Source organism: Canis lupus, chromosome X, assembly GCF_003254725.2.
Source record: "Canis lupus dingo isolate Sandy chromosome X, ASM325472v2, whole genome shotgun sequence".
NCBI classification, from domain to species: domain Eukaryota; kingdom Metazoa; phylum Chordata; class Mammalia; order Carnivora; family Canidae; genus Canis; species Canis lupus.
In genome coordinates, this window is record NC_064281.1 from 101,138,568 (window position 1) to 101,159,292 (window position 20,725).

Consider the following 20,725-nt stretch of genomic DNA (forward strand, 5'->3'; position numbering starts at 1 on the left):
GAAGCCAGCCCTCCCTTCTTCTACATGCATAGCACTTATTTCATACTCTTAACTTAGTTGTTAATAAATCTACATGTCATACCCAGACTCCTCTGAACCAGCTCTATGGGACAGAAGATCACGCACAAGTCAGCAAGCAAAGCTTTAACTTTCAACCAAATACATAGTAGTGAGCCATACAATTCAATAACACAACTCTTTTTCTACTGCACAAAACACAGGAAATAATTAAATTTCTTATAGACATTTCTTTATTATATTTTCCCACTTGAATATTTAGAGAATAATTTAAATGTAATGCATACTGACAGCAAGCACAGTATCAAATATTAGGGGTTTTTTAATATTTTTCTGTTCTCACCCTTTATTCCTTTCGGAAAAAAATATTTAGATGACCTCAAAAGCAACAATTATTATGCTAATCACAGTATGCAGTAACACATACAAGCCCATACTCAATAGAAAAGAAAGCAACAAAGAAGTGAAAAAGTCTTTCTCCTCAAATCATTTTAATTCATTTTTCCACAGCCATATAAATTTAAAGTATGAAACAACAATAATACAGCTATAGAATCTCGGTTCTCTTTCCAAGCAGCGGCATATAAAACATAGAAAAGCTAAAACCTCAGCACAAGCTTCAAAGGAACAAGGACTGAGAGGATTCTGATGAAGACATGAAATGCACAAAATACAGTACACAAAACTGCTAGAATGCATAAAATATAAAGCTACACATTTCAGGTAGAAAGCATTGTAAAATATATAAAATATGCAAGAAATCAAAACCAAAGAGATTTTTCTTAGAGTACCATGAATACACTGGAACTGGCAATTAGCATTTGAAGATGGGAACAAGAAAATAGCAGTTTCCCATTTAAAACTTTATTTCTAGGCTTTAGGATTTCACCTTCTTGACATCCTTCTTTCCAGAGCTCTCAGTAGCTGACTCTGCTTTTCTTTTCTGTGACTAAAATGGAAACAGATTTAATGTTCTGCTCCAATATGCACATTTTTAAATGGCCCAACAATGTTAAATCTAGGATGTAAATGCATTAAAAAAAAATTTTAACATGAATATTCACTTAAATGTTATACTCACAGTTAATGTTCTATATAGCCCAACAAAATATATAACCCAATGTAAAATAACCTTCAAAGATTTTTTTTAAGAAAAGACATAAAATACCCATCAAAAATAGTCAGCAAATGTCTACTTACACATGGTACTATAAATGTACTCTCATTTTAAAGAACTATGTACTACTTAAAGTTTTCTGGGCAAAATGCTATTTATGAATGTATTATTTTTTAAAACCATATGATAGATATTAAAATACCATATTTCACATATTCTATGATGCGCATTTTTTTTCACTTTAGCATCTCTGAAATCTAGATGCATTTCACAATTGATGAAAAATTAATTACTTGGCAGCAGTTTTACTTGGCGAAACATAAAAAATAATGCTATGTTTTACAATAGGAAGCATCTTAGACTTGATGAAATATGGTAGTTTACTTAACCACACTCAAATAATATGATCTATTAAAGAATATTTTAAATTGTAGCTATACAAGGCATCCTGACTAGATTAATATCAAGTCACCTTATTATTCAACAGTTAATTTATTACCAAATAAACCAAGTAAAGCTTTGCTGTCTGCTCAAAGTTCTCATTTGCACTCATGGTTCCACAAAGATCAGAAAACTTATTTGATCAAATCAGAACTCCCAGTTTCAATCTCAGCCCCATCCCATCCCATCCCACCCCACCCTTTCTCCTATTCCCCGATGACAACCAGAGTCTCAATTTAAAGGATTTTACTTGCATTATACTTCTGCATGAAGGAACTTTTTTAAAATACTGAGCCCTGTTACGAGGGAGTTCCTAACCATATGTTCTATAAACAAATAGGGAATGCGGTTGTAGTGTATTCTTTTTCTGTCAAAAACAAATTAGCACTTCATAAAAACAGTTTTTATAATAGGTATCATGTGGCATTAAACATAATATAGGCATTTTAATTATGTAAAAAAAATGAGATCTACCTAAAAGTTAGGAAAATGCTGAAAATTTTACCATTGGAGTTTTAGTTGCCCGTTTCTTCTTTTCTGCTCTCTCTCTTTCCTCAATTTCCATATTTTCTTTCTCAATCAATGAAATCAGAGTATTACAGCGTCTCTGGAATTCCTAAACCAAATAATAAAATATTTTTAATTTCTGCAACTCAGGTATAATCTTTAAAAAGTAGTAATTATTTAATGGTATCATTTCTGTGGTACAAAATTTCTCAAGTTGGTGCACTTCAGAACAAAATTCATACAGGGTATTAAGAGATTCCACTAAGAAGATGGGGAGCAGTAAAAATCACTCAATGGATGAATGCATAAACAAACTGTGGTCCATCCATATCATGAAATGCTATTTAGCAACAGAAAGGAAAGAACTATTGGTACACACAACAGTCTAGATGAACCTGAAGTGAATTACATTGAGTGAAAACAGTCAATTTCAAAAGGTTACATACCATATTACTCCATTTATAGAACATTCTTGAAATGATGAAAGTTTAGGAATAAAGCACTTATCAATGGTGGCTGGGAGCTAGCAAAGGGTGGGGGGGGAGAGTGTGTGTGACTATAAAGAGCTAGCATAAGGGAGTCTTGTGGTGCTGATTACACAAACCTACATCTGGTAAAACTGCACTGACACACACACACGAGTACATGTATATAACCAGTGAAATTCGAATAAGCTCTATGGACTATACTAATATGGATTTCCTGATTCTGACACTGCCATATAGTCATGCAAGATGTTACCATCGGGGAAAACTTGATGAAGGGTGAATGGGACCTTCCTATACATTTCTTTATAAACTCCTGTGAATCATTTCAAAATAAAAAGTTAACAAAAATCACATAAACATGGGATACCTAGGTGGCTCAGCGGTTGAGCATCTGCCTTTGGCTCAGGGCATGATCCCGAGGCCCGGGATCGAGTCCCACATCGGGCTCCATGTAGGGAAATTGCTTCTCCTCTGCCTATGTCTCTGCCTCTCTCTCTCCGTGTCTCTCATGAATAAATAAATAGAATCTTTTTAAAAATCACATAAACAAAAAACGGGGTATTGTCCTATGCCAAAATAAGTTTTGGAGGTATGCGGGTTACAAATGTCAAACAGATTTCTAAATAAATAAATAAATAAACAAACAAACAAACAAACAGATTTCTCTATGCCAGGGCTTCTCAAAGACTTAAATTCCTGATAAGCTCTGTCAAGCACTAGGTGGGAGACAGAGGATGCAAGCAGTTCCCAAAGCTATTCAACCAGGAGAAATGTCTTCTCACAGGATGTCTTGAGGGATTAGAGTTCTGAGGAGCGTATCTCAGGAAACACTGCTGTATTTGTTAATGCAAAGTAAACAATACCTGAAAAGATTTTTTATTAACCTTGCCACTACCTATATTTCATTGCCAGCAAATCAATGCATCCAAACTATAAATGGTTTTTATGAATGTATAGTGAGCATTAAACATATGATTCATTAATATAGATACATATATTAACTCTGTATGCTCAGCTGTATTTAAAGATAAATCATGGGATGAGCACTGGGTGTTATTCTGTATGTTGGTAAATTGAACACCAATAAAAATTATTATATTAAATAAATAAATAAATAAAATAAAGATAAATCATAGATAAATACCATTCTAAAGTATAATTTCTTTTCTGTAAAAAGTAAAAATGATACATGCAAATAGCTAAACACAAAAATGAAGATGTAGGTTTATTGGCAATTAAGAACCCCAACAAAAAATATGGTCAAAGTATAAGAATAGAAAACTCACAAAAACTTAAAATATCCAAATATTTTTAGAATTTCCACTGAAACTAATGATCAAAGAAATGCAAAGTACAACAATGCCATCTTTATCAAATTGCCAGTGATATGTGCATGTATGTGTATGTGGTGTACATACCCAGTGCTGGCAATAAGATAGGGATATGGGAACTCTCATTCATTGATGATGGGATGCTAATGTTACTTCCTGCTGTAAACTGCATTGTTCCCTAAACCCCAAAATTCACATGTTGAAGCGTAACACTTCCACAATATTACTATCTTTGAAGATAATGCCTTTAAGGGGGTAATTAAGGTTAAATGAGGTTGTAAGGGTAGGGATCTAATCCAACAGGACTGGTCTTCTTATAAGAAGAGGAGGAGACACCAGAGATGCCTCTCTCTACACTTGTACAGAGAAAGAGCCACGTGAGAATACAGTGAGCTGGCACCGTCTACCAGCCAGGGAGAAAGACCTCACCAGAAACCAACCCTGCAGGCACTGTGATCTTGAATTTCCAGTCTCCAAAACTGTGAAAAACTCCTGTTTAAGCCACTTCATTTGTGGTATTCTGTTATGGCATGCCAAGGAGACTAATACACTATGCCTTTCAGAGCACCTGGCTGGCTCAGTTGGTGGAGAATGTGACTCTTGTTGTCAGGTTGTGGGTTTGAGCCCCACGTTGGGTGTAGAGGTTACTTGAAAATAAAATCTTTTAAAAAATACACTATACCTTTCTAGAGAGCAATTTGAGAATATCAATGAAGCATCTTAAAAATTTCCTATCTTTTGAACAAACAATTCCACTCCTAGGAAGTTAATGTAAGGAAATAAGAGATGTATACAAAAATTTACAAAAGAATCTTTGGAGAAGTATTATTTTTAGTAGGGAAATACTGAAAACTAAACTTTTGATCATTTGAAAATGGAATACAGACACATCTTACTGTATACATAAGAGAATAGTAACTACAGCATTACAAGTGGCCAGCAGAAGTTATCTCTGAAAGTAGAACCAATGCTAACTTTTATTTTCATTTTCACACTAGACTGTATCTTCCAAATTTTCTGCAATGAACATTTAGGTCCTGGGCCATCTATAATGCTTTTAAGAAACGTCAAATGGTTTTTTAGTATATTTTAACTGTCTAAATAAAAGCCAGGAAAGTGACATATAACATAGGAAATGATATGTACAGAAAGATGATCAACTATCCAGGCATTTTCTACTTCCTAAAAATTCAAGCCCAAAAAGAGGCAGAAAACCAAAGATAATCTAACCAAAAACAAATCCTCCATAATGTTTTGAAAATATTACTATTTATTAAAAATAACTTTACAAAACACTGGTGCATTCTAATTTCTTTTGCACCCTCAATTACCCACGGTTAAATAATTTAGGAAAAATAACAACCTTACTTACCAAAACAATAGCTGTATCTTTAATATGCAGACCATATACTCTTCATAGCTTCATTCAATAACACACATACAAATTAAACAGCATGTTATTCAATTTATCTATTATAAAAAAAGGGCTAAGTTGACCCTGATGAGATTTGACTGTTGGTTTCTAGGGAGACTAGATAGAGTCTTTATGTGAAGCTGATTCTTGAATCATTAAGCGTACCCTCTGGCTGTTATTATTCTCAATAAGTAATAGTTACCAGTGACTGCAGATATCTTTAGATACATGTTCATGGTTCATATGGGTGATTCAGGGGAAAAAAACTAATACTTTTGAGACTGTCTCATATGCAGGTAAGTAGAATATCTCCAAATGATTATAAATAGACTGTATAATTAAGTTCTTACCTTCATTCCTTTTAACATGGCACTAACTACTCCAGACACAGAAAAATACTGTCTTTAGAGAAAGGCACCAAGGAATGGGAGAGTATGGACATTACCTTCCTAGAATAGGTGATGTCACTTTCTCTACAGATAGCAATCTCATTTTTTATTCACATGCTTAAACACTGCCTAAACAGATGGTATCGTAAACAGAACACTAGCTAAAACCAGAAATTACAAGGCAAAAGGCCAAATTACCAATAAAAGTGATTTGCTTTTTGAATAACTAAGTGACTATGAAAAATTTCATGATATCAAAAGCACCTTCATCTTATATAATTTCTCCTTTCACATTCATATTCTCCTAAATTATTGTACCTCTTTATATTCCTATTTCCCTGGGGCTACAGGGAATATTTTATGTGGTCTCAAACTGTTTACACAATTCTGTGGTCTAATTATCTGCTTCACCATTTCCCAACACTAGATTTAGGAATGAAGTTGGAAGGAGAGAAACAGCACACAAGAGGAAAAGAGAGGATGTGTAAATAACAAAAGAGAGACAGAATAAGAAAATGACAAAAAGAGGGGTCCCTGGGTAGCTCAATCAGTTGAATCTCCAACTTTTGTTTTGGCTCCTGATCTTAGAGCCATAACTTCAAGCCCTGCATCAGGCTCCGTGCTCAACATTGAGCCTGCTTGAGATTCTCTACCTCTCCCTCTCCCCTCTGCTCCTCTTTCCCTCATGCTCTCTCTCTCATTCTGTCTCTAAAATAAATAAATCTTTATCAAATAAAAAGAAAATGACAAATGGAAAATTGGTCTACAGTGTTAGTATCTGTGGCAAAAAGAAAAAAGTATTCTGTGTTCATACATGTGGGAGATACTGGATTTTTAAAAAGTTAAACAAATTTATTCAGGGCAGGACTTCTCGAGAGCTTTTAGTACTTTAATGTAAATTGGAAGCACCAAGGGCAAGATTCAGTATCAGCACTTCCCAAATCTAATTGAACACAGAAGCTTTGTTCTGCATATCATAGATTTGCATATCCTAGAACAATGTTTGGTAGAAACCAACTTGGGAAATGCTGTGCAGGGTAAGAGTGACAGATAAAGCTAAGTTTAGATCAAAATACAAAGAACCTAGACACTAACAGTGAAGAACTTAGGAATTTTACTTAATTTAGCTGACAAAAGGATATCATTAATGGATTTTTGAGCAGAAGTGATGATGTAATCAAAGGTGTATTTTGTACTTGGAAATCTTCCCTTGATACAGATCCACAATAGTGCAAGTTCATAAAATTACAGACTCTCAAGATTAGAAAGGATCTTTAAAAATCATTCGAGTTGATGCTGAAGCCCTTCTATTAGGTCCTTGCTAGTTAGTTGTCTGGCCTGTCTGAATTCTTCCGATGAGACTACCAATAGACCTCCCAGAGTTGTCTATTCCACTTTTGGAATAGTTAAAAATCTTAACTAATACAATGCTACCTTATATTTCCAACAACTGGTTCTAGGTCTAATTTTTGTAGTCACAGAGAACAAGCTGATTTCCTCTTCTATACGGCAATCTTTCAAATACTACAAGGCAGCTCTCATGCCTCCATAACAATCACCACCAGACCTCCCAAACACCCCTCTTTTAGGCTAAAGTATCTCTCCTTTTACCCATCTTTCATTTAACACTTTTCTTAAAGGACTATTATAGCACTTATATCTACCATTGGTTATATAATTTCTTTCTTTCCATCTTTCCTACACATTCTTTTAACCAGAGCACACATTTTTTCTGTGAAGAGCCAGATAGTAAATATTTTCAGTTTTGCAGAACAGTCTCTGTCACAACTACTCAGCTCTGCCACTGTAGCATGAGAGCAGCTGTAGACAATATATAAATGAGTGAGTATGGCTGTGTTCCCATAAAACCTTACTTACAGATACTAAAATTTGAATTTTGTATCATTTTCACATGTCACAAAATAGCTTTTTAATTTTCTTCCAACCATTTGAAAATATAAAAATAATTCTTGGCTTGCAGGCCATACAAAAACAGGTGGGGGGGAGCTGTAGTTTGACAAACCCTGTTTTAAACTAGTCTTTAGATTTACTTTAAACAAATTATGCTGCCTTGGTTTTCCATACCTTTCTAAATGGTTTGTGATTCTATTCAATGCAAAGTCATCCAAGTTTCAAGTTTTGAATACTAGGATATGTATCTCTACCTTTATTTAATAAATAATGGAATGTTTGCAATGAGCAGCGCTGCCCCTTACTGTGTGGTGAATATCAATCATGCCAGGCACCAAGTTCAAACATCCTTTGCCCCAATACTCAACTTCAAAGCATCAACTCAAAAGGCACAGAAAGCATCAGTAGAGTTGAAGTGACTTACTGAAAGAGATTAAAGAGGCTCCACATTACATTTCCTATGTACTAAAATCCTAGACATTAAGCCTATCTAAGTCTGAATGACAGAAGGTCTGTGCCTGTTATAGTTCAAAGTCAAAAGCAGGTGAATGAACAAGGGCAAAAAAAAAAATTGCACTCGACATTTGCACCTCTAAATTTGTAGGTAGTTCTATAAAGTCAGAAATTTCTTCTACAGTTCTTAGTAAAACAAAATGGGTATTTTCCTCCTTTGCTCTTTTATTAACTCCCTATATTTTACTTTCAGAATCAGGACCTTCAGCTGTACATTCTGTGGTATATTCTCCAGGTTCTTTGCCACTTCTGAATCTCTATCATACTTTTAAAAAGCAACAGCATTCTATATTAGAATCTCAGAGCCCAAGTATTGGCAGTTAAATGGGAATTAATATTCCAATAACTATATCCTATATTTCTCAAACAAGTATCAAATGTTATACTTTTACTTACCTGTTACTGCTTAAACAGCATTATTTATAAAATGTTACTGTCACTTCCTCACAAGATAGAACATAAGTATAAATACATAAAATGGACTCCTGTTAGTGCATGTATTGTATTTCAGATTATTAAAACAGATCAGTCTTAAATCCAACACTATATTTGCTAATAAAACACATGATATTTATAACAGGCTATTCAAACTTATGAAAAAATAAAAGCCTCACGGATAACAGCCAAATAAAGTCTATCATTAGAAAAAGGTAGATGAAAAGAAAATAACTCAAACTCATTGCTACATTTCTTTGCTTTCTATCTAAATCTGATCCAAATGCAGGAGTTTATGATATAGAAGCCAACTGAAGTACTACAGTTCCATGCTCATTTATTCACTGAATGCCTACTTTGTGCAAGGTGCTATGCTGGTCCCTTCAGATATAACCAATTGCACTTTAAGTTTAAGAGAGTAGTAAAAAAAAAACATTTTTTTTAAAAAAAAGGACTCTGAGGTAGATGGTGATACTTTAGCCAAGGGAAGGGGAAAAAAGGAGGAACAGAGGAAAAATAGATATAAATTTGGGAATTATCAGTTTATGTGGTGACTGAGGTAGACACTTGCCCACTTCCACAGAACAGTATTTCTTTTTTTTTACTTTCTTTATTGAAAATTTGTTCTGTATTATATTTATTTTTTTCATTTGTTTTTTTTATTGAAGTTCGATTTGCCAACATATAGTATAACACCCAGTGCTCATCCCATCAAGTGCCCTCCTCAGTGCCCGTCACCCAGTTACCTCAATCCCCCACCCACCTCCCCTTCCACAACCCTTTAGAACAGTATTTCTAAAATGTAAATCTGATCATTGTCACTGCCCTATTAAAGTCTTTCAATGACTCCCCTCATTTGCTATAGACTAATGACAGAAGACTTCTATACAGTATACAAGACTCTTCATAATTTGGATGCCAGCTATTTATTTATCTCTCAGTACTTCCCTACTCACCCTATCATACTAACCTACTTGCAATTTCTGAATATGCTGTGCTTGTTTATACCCTTGCATAGGCTGTTTCCACAATCCAGAATGTAGTCCCATGGCCAACTCCTAGTTTTTCAAGACATGGATCCAAGAAGGACCTCTTCTGGGAAGCCATTCTTCTAATCTAACCTTCATGGCAAAGTTAAGCACTACGTCTCCTGTACGTACCTCTGAAGGCTGAATCCGAAAGGATGAATACCTACCATTTACACTGATGTGGATGGAACTGGAGGGTATTATGCTGAGTGAAATAAATCAATCAGAGACAGACAATTATCATATGGTTTTACTCATATGTGAAATATAAATAATGAAAGGGACCATAGGGAGGGGGAAACTAAGTGGGGAAAAACTAGAGAGGGAGACAAACCATAAGAGACTCCAACCTCTGGGAAACAAAGGGTTGCAGAGGGGAGGTAGGTGGGGAGATATGATAACTGGGTAATGGGCATTAAGGAGGGCACATGATGAGATGAGCACTGGGTGTTATATGTTGGCAAATAGAATTTAAATTGAAATTAATTAATTTAATTAATTTAATTAAGGGTGAAAAGGGACATTTTAGTCTTTTAAATGCAACCGGAAATATATCCCTGTGAGCATAAATATTTTGCTTTTAATATTTTAATAATATGATACTCAAGAAGAACCCATCAATACATTTTAGTTTACCAATTTTACCAATATTGCATTAATTCATATTTTCACATTTCATTGTAATGCTCTAAAATAACAATATTGGCTATTATCACACAATTAAGTACTAATATATAAAATAAAAAATCACAAGCAGCATTCTGTACAAAATATCCTAGACTATGCTGCATAAACAACAAACAGAAGTATTATTGCGACTATAGAGTAAGTTGAAAATTTTTGAATTTGACACTCATTTTTCTAAAGTATGTATAAAGAAAATCCTCTCTATTGGACAAATGATTTATAAAATATCCTGTACCAAATAGCTTAATGAACATTTACTATCACTGATAAAACAATAAAAAGTGAAGCAAGCTAAGAAAAAGCTATAGCAAAGGGCACCTGGGTGGCTCAGTGGTTGAGTGTCTGCCTTCTACTCAAGTCATGATCCCAGGGTTCTGGGATCGAGTCCTGCATCGGGTTCCCCACAGGGAGCCTGCTTCTCCTTCTACCTATGTCTCTGCCTCTCTCTGTGCATCTCTCATGAATAAATAAATAAAATCATAAAAAAGCAATAGCAATATTTTCTAAAAAGTATTTTCTTCTCCTACAATTCTAATGAAGAATGTCATTGCCTTAATTTTAAATAGGGAAGACTTTCATTAATAATAAAGCTGTGATTTAAAAACAAACAGTGATAACACAGAATTTTTATTACATTGTATACAATAGTGCACGATTCTTCCTCTGAGATGCTGTCAGAAAAATTCATTTAACTACCTAAGGCAGGGCAATTGTAAGCAATTCATTACTAATACTTTGATTCAACTCCAAGGTACATGGCTACAAGCAGTGCCCACACAGCTTCCTGAGGTGCCTGAGAGGAAAGAAAAAAGTTCCTCAAAGGCTAAAAGATAAAAATGCTTTCTGACTAAAATTGAGACAAAGCAACCCACCAAGGATGCAATAAATGGTTACATCAAGAAATGTCCTTTATCTTAGAAAGTTAAATTCTGTCTTTTCTCCTACAAGTCCTTAAAAGGAACTAAGCAAGTCTAAGGAACTACTGATTAAACTTGGGTATTTTCCACATGTCCTTTCCAGTAAACTTGAATAATGTGCTAGATCTTTTGAATCTCTCAGATTCTTCTCAAATGTCCCGCTCACGTTAGTCTGTCACTAAATGAATGGAGGTAATACCCTGAAACTCATTCCCTAAAAGTAATGCCAAAAAATTAATGAGCTGATGTTAGTAAACAAATTGGCAGGTATTACATAAAAGGTACTATACAAACACAGTATTATCATCTCCTCTTATAGTCACTTGGTAAAGGTCCTTTTAAATCTGATCATCTTTGAATGTCCTAAGACTAAGACCCTATTACATGGTATATTTCTTAGCAGGAAAATGAGAGGGCAATTCACATGCTCTGAGCTTAAAAATCTAAATTGATCATATCCTTCCTACTTGTTTATGTAGTTCAATAGCAACTGATTACTTACTTAAAGACCACACAAGTTCTCAGAGAAAAAAATCACAATCTTTTTAGCACATAGAAATAGAACTGAAACTCATTTCCTCTTTTGTATAGCCAGCAGTTTTAAATGAAGAAAAGCCTCAAAGAAATCTTCATACTTTAGCTGAAGGCTTTCAAATTGAGGCATATTTAAAAGTGGAGGTTCATGCCTTTAAGCACTTTAAGACTGTTAGTTAAGTCAAAAGCCATGAATCCAACACTTTGAAATGTCTGAATAAAATATAACTACCAAGGTTTTCACTTTTTTCCTAAGTATTTCACACTATTTATTGGTGTCTCTGGGAAAGAAAAGTCAACTTTAAACAAAACTATGTTTTTAAAGATAGCTTCTTTAGTAAGCTAAGTTTAAAGTTTACTCATTAAGATTTTAATTTGAACACAGTGACACACTCACATAATGAATCAAATTACATCCTTTGTATTTCTAAGATAGGATTTTTCAATGAAACTAATTTTGGAAGTAACAACAGTTTTTTCTTTACGATTTTATTTTTTTATTTCAGAGAGAGAGAGTTAGAGAAAGAGAGCACAAGTAGGGTGATGGGAGCGGGGAGAGGGAGAAGCAGACTCCCTGGAGTCTGACACGGGGCTGGATCCCAGCACCCTGGGATCACGACCAGAGCTGAAGGCAGATGCTCAACCACTCAACAGACTGAGCCACCCAGGCGCCCCCCTCCAACTGCCTTTTTCAAGAAGTTTTCTTCCTAGATTGTGCATGTGATTCACTATACAAGAACAATTATTTAAAATAAGGAGGCAAAGAGATCACCTAAAATTATTAATAATCCATTCCTTTAATTCCCTAATGATTGATAATGCCATGAAATATTCCAAAAAGACAGCCTAACTATATGCATGTTCTAAAATATATTACCTATACTCTAAATCTAGAAATATAAACAAAATTATCCACTAGCTAGGAGGGAAATAAAAACAGTATGATAGAAAAGTTAACAAACAAAAAACTTTGGATTAAAATATTTAAATATGAAATAAACTACTATATGTTCTTAAAGATTCTTTAGAAATCATAAATTCCACCTCCCAGGAGAACAGAGGTATCTTCGTTATTAACAGACAAAATAAAGGTTCCACTTCACAATCATGTAATTAGTTAATATCTGCTCTTCGGAAAGTATACATCGGAGATTTAAATCTCTTGGTAAAGAAAGAAGTAAATGCCTTGTAGAAAGAAGATGGAGGAAAATAAGAACCTTTACAAGGGTGTTCAGAGACATCTAGTGGTTGTTAATAATATGCCGGGTTTTTCTCAGAAATTAAAATAAGGTTATGGACTTCTATAGCCATGTTCTTATTACAAATAATATAAGGTTTTTCTTTCACTTTTGAATCTGTTTCATACTCTGCTTTAGTTTAACGATTATAGAAACTGAAAAGAGCATTAAACTCTCAACCTTTTAAAAAATTAGTAAGGTACCACTGAAATAATACTCAAAAATCAGCAAATGCTTTATCGCATAAACGGGCATTTATGATCTTAAACATGATTCACTGACAAATGCAGGTAGACAGATGTCTCTTACAAGGTGTTGATGCTGCCCTACATGAGATCATTACACACATAAAACTCCAAATAGCTAAAAATTTATAAATCATGGCTTTTGAAAGGAGTTCTCTGCTAAACATGGTCATAGATGCAATGAGCTAGAAGACACCTTAAAAGGCTAACTAACTCACTGCCAAAGTCTTCAGAGTCAAAACAGAATCTCATTTTCAAAGCTAACAGAAAAGCTATTTACATTGTCCTTCAATAATATATTTCAATGATCCAAAGAACCCTGTCAAACTTTCCTACCTCAAACCTAAGCCTTTCATGCTCCAGATTAATTCTTACCATTTTTATTTTTAACTTTTTTATCTTATTAACATATATACCTCTTCATATCTTTTTGTGCAAGCACAGCACTTTAAATTTATTTCTACTAAGCTTCAGGTTGTGAAATTCAACCAATCCATCATTCCAATTTCTCTAGTTCCTTCCTTTTGAATCTGGGTTGATCCAAAGTATTTGCTAGCTCTCCAATATTACGTATTCCATAAACTTGACAGGCACATTCTAACAGTCCAAGAACACTCAAAATTTAAATTAAAGTTTTTTTTTAATTGGATGCTTTGCTTTTTTTTATTTTTTTTATTTGTTATTTATGATAGTCACAGAGAGAGAGAGAGAGAGGCAGAGACACAGGCAGAGGGAGGAGCAGGCTCCATGCACCGGGAGCCCGAGGTGGGATTCGATCCCGGGTCTCCAGGATCGCGCCCTGGGCCAAAGGCAGGCGCTAAACCGCTGCGCCACCCAGGGATCCCTAAATTAAAGTTTTAAGAAATATCTGATCTTATAAAACATCTGCCAAAATTAGTGTCTTCGATATAGCAACTCAGATTTTTTTTTAGATTTTTCTTTTTATTCGGCTTGAACTGATAATACAAAATGAATCAAACAAAATATTAAGCATTGCTTCACACCCCTATTAGCACTTTAGGTCAAGAAAACATTTATGATAAACAGCAACTACTTTAAAATGTCCATTATTTGGGGGTACCGGGGTGGCTCAGTCAGTTAAGTAACTCTTGATTTCAACTCAAGTCATTATCTCAGGGTGGTGAGTGCATGCCCTGCATCAAGCTCTGCACTGGACGTGGAGCCTGCTTAAGATTCTCCCTCCCTCTCCCCTGCTCTCTCACCACCTCTCTCCATCTCTTAAAAAAAAAGGTCTATTGTTTGCATTGTTAGTTTCTGGTGCTTTTAATTTTTAGGCTATATAAATCTATTTTTGTCTTAATTACCTCAGCTGACAAAAGACTGACAATGCTAACATTAAAAATGTGTTATATTTAAAAAAGTGTTCAGGGGATCCCTGGGTGGCTCGGCGGTTTGGCGCCTGCCTTTGGCCCAGGGCGCGATCCTTGGGTCCCGGGATTGAGTCCCGCGTCGGGCTCCCGGCATGGAGCCTGCTTCTCCCTCCTCCTGTGTCTCTGCCTCTCTCTCTCTCTCTCTCTCTCTATGTCTATCATAAATAAATAAATAAATAAATAAATAAATATTTTAAAAAATAAAAATAAAAAAGTGTTCAATATCAATTTGAACACTGTCAAGAAGCACTAGAAATTAAGAGGAACACACACACAATTCATGTTAGAAAGTAACAAAGTAAATTGCATGAAGCTAAAATATCTCTTCTACTTAATTATTCTCTGTCTCATCATATTCTTTTAAAGACTCAACTTAGGCAACAATTCCTTCTCATTAAAAATCCTTAAGTTATTCACACAGTCTCAAATATCACCTGACTAATTACAAAGAGGGAAAGGTATCTTTAAAGAGGACAGCTCTGGAGGTCATCATATTAACCAACTGATCAAACTTAGCATCATCACCAAGCTTAGAACAACCTAGGTCAATGTGCCTCCTGATGTGATACAGTAACAAATACACATCACTTATGTGACATTCTTGTCCAAAATGCTTAACCTAAATCTAACAATGAGCAAATGAGATAAATGTGGGATTCTCCAAAACAATAAGCCTAGGCACCTTAAAAAGCCATTGTCATGAAAAACAAAAAGTTGTAGATTGAAAGAGACTGAAGAGAATCACCAATCAAATGCAATATGTGAACCCTGCCTGGAACATCAATTTAAAAAAAGAGCTATGAGAGGCACTCTGGGAACAACTGGAGAATTTTGTACATGGACTGTGTACCAGATGACATTACTGAATCAATGTTAACAGTTTCAGGTAGGATATAGGTACTGTGGTTATGTAAGTAAAGGTCCTTATTTTTAGGATATAAATGCTTAGGTATTTAGAGGTGAATACTCATGATGTCCACAGCTTATTTTCAATTAGCTCAGAAATCTAGATATATATATATATTTATGAATATCAGATTCAGATATATTTCTAAATATAGATATGTTCCTGTATTTCTGAATACAAAATACAAATTCTATATGTATATATAGATGCTATGTATGTATATACAAGTGCATATATGGATAGAGGACAAAATGTTAACAATTAGAGAATCTAAATGAATATATGATATTTGAAATTTTTCAAGATAAAAAGTTGAAGAAAATAAGAAAAGAATACATACCATGGCAGTTCTAGACTTGATAAACCAGTCAAATCTAAACTGAGGAGCATTCCGTACACACTGTCTTAATTCTTCATATACGTTTTCTCTATCAAAGCCCATTTTGTGTAACATACAAATCAAGAATCTATCTTCTTCCTCAGTATAGTTCTTTCCTTTGCTGGTCCCATACTGAATACGCAACTGATGAAATGGAGCCTTGTATCTTGCAATCTGCAAATTTAAACAAAATAGCCACTTTAAATGTGCAATAAGTCAAAGCTAATTACCATGTCAATTAAAACAACCTGATAATAATTTTAAAATTACGAAATATAGTACTTTGGCATCCAGGGCTTTCTTGATACTGATCCTTCGTTGAATTCTTGCTTCTCCACGTTCAATTTGAGCCATGATTTTCTCAATGTCCTGCAATTCATTGCAACGTTCCCAAAATACAGCTGAAAAACAGAATTATCACTTTTCTTTTTTTTTTTTTGAATTATCACTTTTCAATAAGTGTACTAGCATCTTAAGTAAATGAATCCAAGGAACCGTAGAATAAAGAATTAACAGGACATGATACAGCGAACTTTATACTATTTAAAACTAAGATGCATATCAGCTGTGTGGTGTGTGGGTGTGTGGGTATATATATAGATATAGATTCAATTAAGTCAAATATATATATATTTATAGATATATATCAAATAATAATATATATAATAATAATAATATATATATAATTATATATTTATATATAATAAATTATATATATATTATAATAATTATAATATATATTATATATATTATAATAATAATAATATATATTAATATATATATAATATTATAATAATATATATATTATATATATAATATATATATAATAATATATATATATATATCAAATATATATATATTCAATTATCAATACCCTTAACTTCTTATTTAAAAGTAAGGCCTCAGAAGGTTTTAGGTTAGTGAATCTCTTTTCGTGAAATATTATGGAATATTTAATTATCAATCATAAATTACTAGAATTTCAAAAGATACTACAGATGTTAATTTAAGCTATGCTTTCATTGAAACAGGATATAGAAGCGACCATACACATAAATAAAGTAAAACAGAAGAGAGGGTGGCCATATAAACTTGAGTACATAGCTTCCCTAGCACGCAAAAACAAAAATGAAACCCATTATCAAGAGGTCACTCAGACTTCCTATGAAGCAGCAATTTCTACCAAAACTCTTACTTTACCTTTGGAACCACTCACACAATATTTCCAATGACCCATATCTTGTTTTCTAAACTTACTTGAAACAGTCTTTTCTCTTAAAAACAAAAAACATAAAAAACCCACAAAGTCACCCAAATTTGGCAGCTTTATGTCACATGTTATGACTTCAGTGAAAGACCTTTTAATGGCATATTCTACCTTCTCAAATTTCTCATTTTTAGAGCCTATCACAAAAGGAATGTTAGTGCTGATTTTTATCTATTTTTGTGGGGGTAGGGCTTCAACAACAAACATTATTTCTCACAGTTCTGGAGGCTGGCAAGTCCCAACATCAAGGTGCTGGCAGATTCCAAGTCCAGTGAGATCTCATACCCTGGTTCATAGATGACCATTTTCCCAATGTGTCTTCACATGGTGGAAAGGGTAAGGGAGCTCTCTGGGGTCTCTTCTATAAGGGCACTAATCCCATTCATGAGGGCTCCACCCTTACAACCTCATCACCTTCCAAAGACCCCACCTGCTAATACCATCATGTTGGGGGTTAGGATCTCAACATAGAATTTAAGGGGAAAGCATTCATCCCATAGCACAAATTGGTACATTAGTGGGCCATTTTCTTCTTTGCACTGGACACTAACCACCCATCTCAGCATCACATGAGAAACTGTCACTCTGACTTTTATAAGCACCTTTGTTCATTTTTTCATTCTCTCACTTATTCGCTCAACATATAAATGCCTGCTATGTATAATATGCTCACAAGTAGCCAATTGTATACATTTCTTCTTTTATTGTAACAAACTACATAAAGCATTCCATCTCCCTACCCTCTGACGTGGGCCCCAATTAAGCTGTCCTGAGCTAGACATGCCACCAGAACACCTGACACTGTATTTTTTAATCACTTGTTTTCCCACAATTTCATACACATTGATGCTATTTTGAAGAAAATTCTACTTCAGAAAATCCCTCTGCACAAAATCTCTTATACTCTACATTCTATTCATGCTGCTAGAATTTTTCTCTCTCATCTATTTTTACCCTAAGCCCCCAAATGCTCTAAAACTTATGTGATAAAGCTTAAGAGAAATAGTGATATTATGCCGGAATCAAGGAAAAGGAAATTCATAAATCTGATATTATATAAAATAAAAACTCGGGATCCCTGGGTGGCGCAGCGGTTTAGCACCTGCCTTTGGCCCAGAGCGCGATCCTGGAGACCCAGGATCGAATCTCACGTCGGGCTCCCGGTGCATGGAGCCTGCTTCTCCCTCTGCCTGTGTCTCTGCCTCTCTCTCTCTCTCTGTGACTATCATAAAAAATAAAAAAAAAGAAAGGCAAGCTCCTTTCTCAGGACCTTTGGAAAAAAAATTTAAAAAAAATAAAAATAAAAATAAAAACTCAATATAATCAGCCTCTAAATTCCCTGGTAATCACCAGAGAAACTCTTTTCAGATTTCCAAAAGAAAAAAGTGTCTTTTCTCTAATGAACCTGGATTTCTCTAAGCACTAACACTCTAGATAAATTAAAAGCTGTTTCTAGTTTATATCCATTTTTGGTGTATTTATTAGTACTATAATGTTTCCTCTCTGCTATTTTTCACTGCAAAAACACAGAATTTCAGTTGTTAAGCTGAATAGGCTTTGAGGGGTTAGCATAGAAACCTAAACCTACTTTGTAATATTGTTTCTATAAGAAAAAAATGCTCTAGATACAGCTCATATTGAGACTAAATTTGAAAGTTCAATCTATGGGACGCCCGGGTGGCTCAGTGGTTGAGCGTCTGCCTTCAGCCCTGGGGTCCTGGAATAGAGTCCCACATTGGGATCTCTGCAGGGAGCCTGCTTCTCCTTCTGCCTGTGTCTCTGCCTCTCTCTCTCTCTTTGTGTCTCTCATGAACAAATAAATAAAATCTTTAAAGAAAAAGAAAGTTCAATCTATTTGGAAGTTAGAAACTTACTATTCTACATATGGAAAACTTGATAGAGATAATTACATATTTTTAATAAGATTTCTTTCTCTTTTTTAAAAAAAAGATTTATTTATTTATTCATGAGAGACACAAAGAGAGAGAGAGGCAGAGACACAGGCAGAGGGAGAAGCAGGCTCCTCACAGGGAGCCCAAAGTAGAACAGGATCCTGGATTCCAGGATCACACCCTGAGTTGAAGGCAGACACTCAGCCACTGAGCCACCCAGGTGTCCCTCTTTCTCTCTCTCTCTCTCTCTCTTTTTTTAAGATTTTATTTATTTATTCATGAGAGACACAGAGAGAGAGAAGCAGAGACACAGGCAGTGGGAAAAGCAGGCTCACTGCAGGGAGCCCAATGCAAGCATCAATCTCAGGACCCCAAGATCACAACCTGAGCCAAAGGCAGACGCTCAACCACTGAGCCACCCAAGCATCCCAGTAAGATTTCTTTCAGAAGCCTGAGGTTGGATATGCTATGATATGGGAATTAGTATTAACTTTATATGCTTCAAGACAAAAGACACAGCTGAGAAAGAAAGGGATATGATTCTAGAACAAATCAAAAGACTTATTCAACCAGTCTTTTTAGATCTATTCCAGCTTGCCCCGAGTTAATGGAATGCACATGACCTGTCTAGAGTTGACTGGAACCCTGAGGGTGTTTGAGGATATAAAAGGGCCCGAGAGGAGTTTTCTACTTCAAGGATGACCTAGAAAGACACTAATTCAATCCTCCGAACCTGGTCTCAGATTTGAATTGCCGAGAAAAGGACCAAAATTTCAGAGATGAGAAAGTGGGAAACGAATTTTGTCAATGCTCATTCAATGGCTACACTCGTTTCATTAGGGCTTTATCTGGCTCTATTAGCTAACTACTAAAGACAATAGCAGTCCCTTTAGATAAATCTTATAATCTTTTTGTGGAGATACAATTATATTTTATACTTTCACCTACACTTTATTCGAAAAAGTTTAAAAGATCTCTGAACAATGATACAATTAAATTGACACTAAAGAAATGAATAAGGATACAATTAAACAATATCTCTAAAATTATACACAAACCTGAATACTCCATAACTTCCTCAGGGGATTTGCCCTCCACCTCTCGAGCTATATTATCAATGTCATCTCTTCCATACTTCTCATTAGCTTTAATAAACTGGTTAAAATCTCGCTTAGTCCAGTTTGTAAATCCCTGTGAACAGAAATTAAGCATCATCAATTCAAGTTAAATTAGCAAACCCATTTATTGTTCTACTTATTTCTATACAATGATACATTAAAAACAGTTTAAAAGACTTAAAATGTTCCTCCTTACAAAATCCCAGGGGTTTTTTTAGAATCAGAAGTTGAATGTTATAAAACTAACTGCTTTTCGGACGCCTGGGTGGTTCAGCAGTTGAGCATATGCCTTTGGCTCAGGGGATCACGCCCCACATTGGGCTCCGGGCATGGAGCCTGCTTCTCCCTCTGCCTGTGTCTCTCCCTCTCTCTCTGTCTCGAATGAATGAATGAATGAATGAGTAAATATTTTTTAAAAATAACTGCTTTTCTATCATGAAGAGACTGAGGTTGGATATGCTTTACTTCTCTCCAAGTAAAACAAACCTATTTCTAGTTCCTAGATATTGTATAGTTTTTAATTCTATACTTTACAGATGCCCACATTAAAATACAAAT

The 20,725-nt window shown here is 34.7% G+C and overlaps 1 protein-coding gene across 6 annotated transcripts in view; it reads right to left on the minus strand.

The window, feature by feature from the left end:
• Positions 1-233: 233 nt before the first annotated feature.
• Positions 234-20,725, minus strand: part of SMARCA1 (SWI/SNF related, matrix associated, actin dependent regulator of chromatin, subfamily a, member 1) — a 73,055-nt gene continuing 52,563 nt past the window's right edge. For 2 of the 6 annotated variants that reach the window (XM_025431194.3, XM_025431193.3), the window contains 5 exons: positions 20,108-20,240; positions 16,173-16,291; positions 15,852-16,064; positions 2,082-2,192; positions 234-967 (listed from right to left, as the gene is read on the minus strand). In XM_025431194.3, coding sequence (XP_025286979.1) covers positions 896-967; positions 2,082-2,192; positions 15,852-16,064; positions 16,173-16,291; positions 20,108-20,240 — 648 coding nt within the window. In that variant the 3' untranslated portion in view covers positions 234-895. Of the gene's footprint in view, positions 1,037-2,050; positions 2,193-15,851; positions 16,065-16,172; positions 16,292-20,107; positions 20,241-20,725 lie in introns of all 6 variants that reach the window. The other 4 variants (XM_049107788.1, XM_025431197.3, XM_025431198.3 and 1 more) reach the window with 3 other exon arrangements.